General features: G+C 44.0%; 1 protein-coding gene across 1 annotated transcript in view; it reads right to left on the bottom strand.

Moving 5' to 3' along the window:
• Positions 1–8604, bottom strand: part of XPO5 (exportin 5) — a gene marked incomplete at its 5' end in the record, with an annotated part of 32016 nt that overhangs the window by 18654 nt on the left and 4758 nt on the right. Inside the window, 11 exons of the mRNA XM_035892008.1 lie at positions 107–214; positions 830–871; positions 1299–1454; positions 2424–2539; positions 3308–3436; positions 4896–4986; positions 5228–5353; positions 5762–5845; positions 7283–7382; positions 7846–7922; positions 8252–8355. Of these exons, the coding sequence (XP_035747901.1) occupies positions 107–214; positions 830–871; positions 1299–1454; positions 2424–2539; positions 3308–3436; positions 4896–4986; positions 5228–5353; positions 5762–5845; positions 7283–7382; positions 7846–7922; positions 8252–8355 (1133 nt within the window). The remainder of the gene's footprint in view (positions 1–106; positions 215–829; positions 872–1298; positions 1455–2423; positions 2540–3307; positions 3437–4895; positions 4987–5227; positions 5354–5761; positions 5846–7282; positions 7383–7845; positions 7923–8251; positions 8356–8604) is intronic.

Raw genomic sequence — 8604 nt, 5'->3', positions numbered from 1 at the left:
GTTTCTTGGAAGAAAAACAGAGGCTGTAGCCAAGGAAGCCGAAGATCCCACAAAATCCAGCTGAAATTGAGGCAAGACTCTTCACGATAGAGTTGAATTTACATACCAGGACAAGCTGAGGGTAATCCCGACACATCTTTATGATTGAGGAGCACGCATGCCTTCTCACATTCTTCACTGCTCGAGTTCTAGGAGCCTGGACAGACATAACAAACTTCAATGCAACAAAACAAAAGTTCAGACAAATGCAGGGTATCTTCAAGAGACAAATGCATTACATCATTACATGCAGTTTTCTACACTGTTGAGTACGGATCAAAAAAGCATTTCCACACCCCCCACCCCAAACAGTTGTGCAACAACCAGATTTCCTCTGCAGCAGTAGCCAACCCAAGAAGCCCACGTTTGAACAAGCTGTGCTCAGGGAGAGAGGATGCCATGGATCTTACTCATTATTTCAAGACCCCAAGCACTCCCTAGGTAGCTGGCAGCTTTAGAGCCATCCTTCACAGCCACGCATACCAACCACTGAAGAGAACCCACAGCTAATGAAGAGATTCCACCCTCAGGAAGGCCAACACAGACTTTGGGACTTAAGTGCACTGGCCTTAGACCACACCTGTGGTCTTTAAGTTTGTGAGCCAAAGCTTATTAGGCGATGTCAACCGAGGACAGATCAGTTACATCTAGACTGCCCAGCCCTTTACAGGAGCAGGACTATACTTGAGAAGCCTACTACAGCAGAGTCTTCAGACTCAGTGTGCTCTCAAAGAGAATATAATTTGGTCCCACTGTTATAGCTTATAAATAGAGAATAATTCAGACGTACCTTACTTTCTTCTATAACTTCAAAGGTAACTGAAGCAAACAGCTGTGAGAAAAGGGAGGAAAAAAATCCAAAACCTCATGTCATTTGTTATTATCTAGCACTCACATGTGTTTTGAGCTCAAGGAATAGATCATAAGACTTCAGTACAATTTCATTAAAGTCAGTGAAGAACCCTTGACTAAGTTGACAGATGACTCATCAGCACAGCGAGGCCTTGAAATAAAACACAGCATTTACTGGCCAGAGTGTGCACTTAATGTTAAGATTTAAGTCTAGGAACTGCAAAAATTGCGTTATTTGACATTCTTTCTTTTTGAACAAGACTCCATCTCAGTTTTTGCCATCTTCAACACGAAGGATAGTCCTTCCCTGACAGTAAACGCCAAGAGGATTAACTCCTGCAGTTTAGTACAAGGAGCTTGTACCACAAAAAGCCTACTTGATTTTAGCATGGTCCGCAAGTACCTACCTTGGAAAGTACTTGCGGTAGGTATTCTGGTCGGTAAGTGACAAATGGGAAGAGAGCAGAGACATTGGTGAGCACACAGGACAGGATGAGAGGATCCTTTGTTTCAAAATTAAGGACAAGCTGCAGCAGATCTATGCCATCGTTCACTGGGATTTCCTACAGAGGCAGGAAAGGGAAAGCAGAAGGAAAAAAAAAAAAAAGGAGGCAACACTCAGTACTTCAGCCTGTAGCGCACATCCCACAACTCCTAGAGATAGGCCACGGAGCTGCTGCTATCATATCAGGCCTCTCAGTTGAACACAGCTGTTCTCAAAGCAGAAACAAAAGCAGTAGAAACCTCAGCTTAACTGTGTGCTGTGTGCACTTGCTGGGGGAAAAAGAACAGCAGCATTGCCATTGTTGGTAGGGCAGTCTTGAGAGGTCTCAAGTCTGACTTGAGATGTCAGTCTCAAGTCCCCATACCATTGCTTGCACCTCTGGAAAAGGCAATTTTCCTCTCTCAGCCTGGTTCCCAATTCTGCTCTTGACTGTCCAACAGATTCCGTGCTTAACCAACTGTATCAGCCCATACAATTATTTTGCTGTGATTAGAATGATGAGCTAAAGTGCACAAGCAGCCTAATATAATAAAAAAAATTGTCAGTCTACATCAGACTAAGAAAAAAACTTTCCTTCTGATTTGCCTGCTGTTGAACAAAAAGCAAAGGGAAATTGCTTGTGATCTTCTACTCCCTGAGCATGAGTTTCTTTCATTTAGTTAAGTTAAAAATAAAATATATATCAGGGGATGATTAAAAAGAATAAACTTAGGAAATTTCCGCTTAAGCAGTCCTCTTCTCCTCTTGCAAGGCACTATGCCAAAGCACGCCACCTGAGTGCTCTCCTTTGACTTCTCAGGGCACGCATCCAGAACTAAGACATGCCTGACAGTCAGCCAGTAGAAGTTTGATCCCCTCTAGAGAAGGGTCACTACCCCTCACGAGAATCACTCACCAAACAATCTGAGTCTTTGCATGAAGGTAATCTGTTACTACAAATTTTTCAAGGACAACATAGCTGAAAGAACCCACTCGTGTCAACCCAGAACAAGCCAGGAGGGCAGGCAAGAGCATCTGGTACACATACGTCTTTATCCAGGGTTCGAAACATCTGGCTGATGACGCTCTCTGAGAAGAAGGTCATGGCATCCCACTGCACAAAGGACGGAGAGAAGATGGAGCAGAGACCTTCGCCTGTCTTAGCTGAAAGGAAGAGAACAGCGGAGCTCTCACCATGCTCCTCCCCGCATGCACACCACCAGGCTGATAAGCTCCCGCGCTGCAACATCTCAGCACTCACAAGTGTTTTGGTCACACAGCTCTCCCTGCAGACGCCTGGCAGGGATGCATCGGGAGCAATTAAGGTACTCCCGTATGATTTGCCTCATTCAAGTGAAGGCTCCTGAGACGTCAGTCTGACCTTTGAGATACTACAGGGAGCGACACCAACAAGTCACAGAAGGGAAAAGGAAAGGAGGGAGACCACCTGCCCGGCCTCAGCACTGCAGGCAAGACTGCCCTCAGTGTGACTTTGCAGAGCACCAAGCGGCCTTCCTTCACAGGAGGAAAGCCAGGTGACTGACAGAGGGATTTGCCAGACAGGCAGAAGTTCACTGGGCAAAAGTAATATGTTACAGAGATAGAAAGGCCCAAATAACTGTAAAATTGTATCAGAGGGACAGCTGAATCTGTTCTGCAAAGAGATTTGGGGCAGGGAAAGGAGAAGCCAGGGGCTTTACATTAGCTGTTCCATAGGTAGACTGCAAACGGTTACAGTTGGAGCGGGGTGGGTTTGATTTGATTTTGCTTTTAACTTGTGAAGACCTTAAAAGCCTGACACAGCCTAGCGCTGAGTCTTGGCTCGCCCTTTAAAAAAAAAAAAAAAAAGGCAAAAAAAAGGCAAAGATATTTCTTTTGGCTTGAATTAAAAAAAAAAAAATCCCATGTCCCTATTTTTTTCAGGTAACTTACAGTTCATGGGTCCAGTATCAACAGGAGCTGTGAGCTGGTACTTCAGCCATTCACCAGCCATGTGGAAGCCAGTTCGGGGATCCAGACGACAAGCCATCCTCATCACCTCCCCCTGCTGGGCTCGGAAAGCTGCAGTGAAAAATCAGACACCATGCAACAAGCTGATGCTGCAAATGCTCCCTTCCCCAGAGCTCACCTGCAGCTTTGCAGCCCTGGGAATGTTACCGACTGCTGCTCTGGCAAGAGCTGTGTGGTAAGCTCAGATATACAGTCAGTGAACAACTAGGTGTAACAGGATGTGCAATATTTGGGAGTGATTTAAATGGACTAAAAATGATGAAATAAAAAGCAGTGCAATTAAAATGCAATACGAATTATGAAAATGTATACTAAGCCCAAATTTACTACAATTAAGCCTCTATTTTTCATTAAAAAGAATTCTTCAAACTATACATGCTTGCTGCTTACAAATCACCTTGAGATACTGAAACGGAAAAACAGCATTAGATAACTACTGCTTCCTTCAGGTAAACACACTTTTTCTAAATTATTCCACTTAACCCAGTCCAGATTCTAGGCTGACAAGCTAATGTGAACTCAAAAAACCCAAAGAAGTCTTGTTTTCAGTTTCAAAGATAGGAAAAGCAAAGTACAGAACAGGAATTTCTTTTATTCCAAAATAGTCCAGTACATGACCACACAAAAGAATCAGCTCTGCTGACTACAGATGCAACTTGCATTGATTAAAAAAATTTGTTTTATCAAGTAATTTTATTTTGTGTTTCAAATCAGTTTTATTTTCTTATATATGTAATACCTTCAATATCACTTAACTCCCTAAAACTATTTCAAATTGTCTTTATGCATTTAGCTGCTTTTTGTTTTCCACCCAAAGAGATTTATTACAGTAAGTAAAAAACAAGCCACGCATAAGCAGTAAAAAAATGCAACAATTAAAATCTTCAAACATAAATGTGAAAAATAAGAATCTAAGTGATTCACTACGTATATACTCCCAGTCACCAAGTGAGTACCAAACTATACCAGCCAGGGAGAACCAACCTCGGTTTTGGGAAGTAAGATATAAAAAGAAAGAAAGAAAGAAAGAAAAAAGAAAAAATTAATACCCAGGGTTCCCTGTTTGCTGGTTTAAGCATCATGATTCAATTTGGCTGTTTTAAATGCTCAACTCTAGCTCTTGGTACTGAAGCAGAAGCTTCCTAGCAGGGCCAAGACAGATTTTGTTTCTGGAACGACATTTAAAGTCTTTTGTAAGCTGCCTTCCTCTCCTAACCTGAGCAGGACTCCAGGCTGTTTCATGTGACCAAAAGGCACATTTTCTTTGACACTAGGTAGCAAATGCTACTAGGCCTGGCGAGCAAGCAAATAATACCAAAGAGTAAGTAAAATGAAATGCCTCAGCTGCCACAGGAAAATCCTAAATTTTACTCCAAGATCCAGGCTGAAAGAGTCAAGACACAAATGGAAGCTGCCAAGCCAACATGGTAGGCTCCAAGCTCAGCCAGCAACTGACAGTAAAGAGGAAAAACACAGACAACAGCTTCCCCAAAGGGTGATGACAACTTACAGTTGAAGAAGGCATTGAAGTCCTCATCACTGTCAAAATCAAAGCGGGAGTATTCACAACTGGCACTGTCTGTTTTAGAGGGAAAGCCCACCTGGAGACAGAGCGGACAAGTTCAGGAAGGAAGAGAAGTCACCCATCACAGCCAACACCAGCTTCAAGGAGGTGAAGACTGAAGGCAAGGAACAGACAGTAAAACGCTGAGATAGAGCTGTTTGCTCAGTGGCCTGGTGTCTGTGGCAGACAAAATAAAAATGTAGTTTCTCCCCTCTGATCCACAGGCCATGTTCACCCAGGCACCTCCTCATACCCATCGGGCCACAGCTCCCCCATACCTTCACTAGGTTGGTCATAGATGCACGGAGATACTTGGGAATCATAGCCAGCAGCAAGGGGTCGCGAGACAGAACTTCGTGCCGAAAGAGGGCTCCCCATGTGATCTGGGTGGAAGAGCGCAGAAACTGGGGGGAAAAGAGGGGAACAGAGAAGGACTTCAGTGCTGGAATCTCCACTGCTAACATTAAATGTTGTCATCAGAAGGCAATAGCAAATTTCACTGACTATCCAGTTGAGCCCAATGCACCTTGCAGGCTCAACCCAAACTTCCAGAACACCAAAAATCTCCAAGTAAATAACAGGGCTGATTGCAAATTCCGTGCTTTCTACTCAGCACCTCTGTGTCAGGCACTGTTCCTAAAGGAGTGATAATGGAGGAGAAACCACTCTGCCTTCCAGGTCTTCAGCTGAAACAGAGAGCCTGGAAAGCAGTATTTGGCAGCTGAAGTTCTGCAGTCTTCCATAGGTTAGTTCAATCATGCATTCACACATTCTTACACAGACATACACAAGACTTTCAGCTCTTTACATACCTGGCTGGGATGGGTTGTGAAGGCTAAAAAGGAGTCAAGGTACTTTCCAAAGTTGGTTGGCGTCTCCACATCAGAATCTGAGCCCTATTAGGAAGACAAACAATTTCAGACAAAATACTAACTGTATGTCAGGCTGGGCTCACAAGTGGAACGTCTCTGGGTAAAGTAGGAGCGCTACATCCAAGGCCACAGATTGTAACGGAGCAGAGAAAAACACAGAACAGCGGCGATTGTTTCTGGAAGCAGTACAGCCTGGGGAGTAGCAAGTTCTGCCGACCAGCCTGGGGATGCTGGAGACAGCACCACCCTCACTCAAGAGAAAAGGGCGACTTTGCAGATACTGGAGTTCCATTAAAACCAAGTTCATGACTGCTGGTGCTGCTGCCATGAGTCACCATTTTACTCGTATTGGGTCAAGCCCTCCTGGCAGTACCGAGGTGGAGCAATTCTCAACTGCAGACTACAGAATTTCACAAGCAAATACACCCAGAGCATTTCACTCCCATTCCTCCAAATGTTTCCTGCATTTAACAAACGGACATCTCTTATCAATAACTTTCTGGGAGGTTTGTCAGGAAAGTAAGTTTTACCCGGAGCCATAAATTTGAGGTTTTGCTGCTCCTCACTAACCGTAATAGGACCTGGTGCCCTCAAGATCCCTGTTCTGGAGCCGCACAGCTCGGTGCTGCCTCTCCCAAGTGAATCTGGATGAGAGGACTCAAATCCCCATCTCATTACTTCATTACAACTAACAGCTCCCGCTGCCTAACAGCAAGTGAAATCACTGAAAGTAGTAACACACCCGGTGTTTGCTGACCACTCTTTTTAAGGATTTTTTTTAGTGGTGTGGTTTTTTTTTTTTTTCCTTTCCCTCCCTGGGAGAATTTACTCTGCTCTATCACCTGCCCAGTCTCCCCATTAACAACATCTCTCAACAGGCCTGCCTTCCTTACTGTGGAAGCACCGTGCTGAATGGAGGGTAGAAATTCAGCAGCCAGCATGGCATGCAAACTATCAGTGCACATCTTCATCTCAACATTGACACAAAGCATCAGAAAGATGAACAGCAGGAACAAAACCTTCCTTCATCTTGATAGAGTCTTGGTAGAAGAACAAACAAGTGTACTCTTTGAGTTATTTTTAATAGGGAAAATTAAAAGGCTTTCAACACAGGAATAATTTCCTGGAGTAGTTTTTCTGTAGTAGTAGACAGCAAGAGATTTGACCAATTCTCAATAAAGCTTCAGCATTTTACAGAGGTTACGGGAGATGATTTTGGATGACAGCAGAGCCCTGAAATCAGTCAGGGTCCCTGCATTCTACATTCCTATGATTTGGCAGGATACAGCTATCCCACTTGCAAGCAGAGCCATTTCTGCCTCTACCAAATGCATGGAGAGAACCCTACAGCTACCAAACATACAGTGAGAACCCTGGTGCTACCTTAGCTCAGAGTTGTCTCACTCCCAGCCCTAAAAACTAGCCTTGCCAGGGTTGCTGCTGGTGTACATGGAGACTTACTAGCAACGCACATAGCTGGCTGCCCAACGCACACAAAACTTGGCAAAGTCTCTTCAAGAAAACATAGTGCTTCTCCACCAGGCCTTCTCCATCTGCTGTCCTGGGAATGAGGGGAGAGGAAAAAACAGGATCACAGTTACTCATGCAGTAGGTAACAGGCACACTACTATCTATCTTGCAGATAAAAAGAGGACTATGGCAATTTGATTTTATTGCAGTGGGGTTTTCTTTGCTATTATCAAGCAGCACTGCTTTATTGGCATCTAAAACCTCTGAAATTGCCGCTCTGACAGAGTCCCCCCAATCAGTTTCAGGCTAAAAAAGAAAGCTGGGGATGCTGTGATATTTACACCACTTTGTCCTTCAATTATGGGATTTGAAAAAAAACCAAAACCAAACCAACTTGCAATTTTTCAGGTTTTGCAAAAGAAATGATGGTTTTCCTCTCTCCTAGCCCAGTCCCAGCTTCCTGCAGTCAAGCAGCAATATCCTTTGCAAATCACATCTATAAAGCCATTTGTGCGCAGTTTTGTGTGAAATTACAGCAGCAGGATGGTACTCACTGGGCAGCAGAGAGAATGTAGTGCATGGCAACATCTCCAAACAAGACCATCAGAGGCTTACGATCCTCCAGCTTACCCTGTGTGTAAAATAAGCCAAATGCCTCGATTAGAACATCACTACTTATTCCCATCTGCAAGTGAAATTAGGAGATCCCCAGCTGTCCTTCCATCTAGGAAGGGGCTTACAGTCCACAAATTATTTCAGCAAAAACGCACCAAAAATCTAAGGTATTCCAGGAGACCCCAAGAAATTTCCCCAAGCAATCCCACAACAGGAACTTTAAACTGAAAAACTGATCCCAAGCCATTAACTCTTCTTCACTGCAGACTGGCTAGTTATGTAAAGGCAGCTGATAAACACTCAGCCTTGACACTAAGCTGCTTGTGAAAGTATGGGTCAAATCACCTGTTCAGATCCTGCTGTCATTGCTCTGAGCTGCCAGATGACACTGCTGGTGACAATAATTCCCACTTTGCAGTGTATAAAGTGGGGGAAAAAAAAAGTTAATGGGGATCACAAACTTCAAAACTGCGAGGAGAGGCGAGCACAGAATTTGGAGAGGGTTCCAACAGTTGCTGTATGTATTGTGCTGGCATGACATCCACGCTAAGTATCATTAACATAAGCAGCAAAATTTGAATTTTGTTTCTTAAATAGAAGCGCAAAGATATTGTCACTCATTCTCAAGAGTTATGTAGGAGACTAGGAGGAAAACAAAGGGAAGCCAGAGGAGCTGAGGAGGAAGAACTCACTTTCCT

Source organism: Egretta garzetta, unplaced genomic scaffold, assembly GCF_000687185.1.
Source record: "Egretta garzetta isolate BGI_Z169 unplaced genomic scaffold, ASM68718v1 scaffold54, whole genome shotgun sequence".
Taxonomy (NCBI): Eukaryota; Metazoa; Chordata; class Aves; order Pelecaniformes; family Ardeidae; genus Egretta; species Egretta garzetta.
This window is presented reverse-complemented; position numbering and strand designations above follow the sequence as displayed.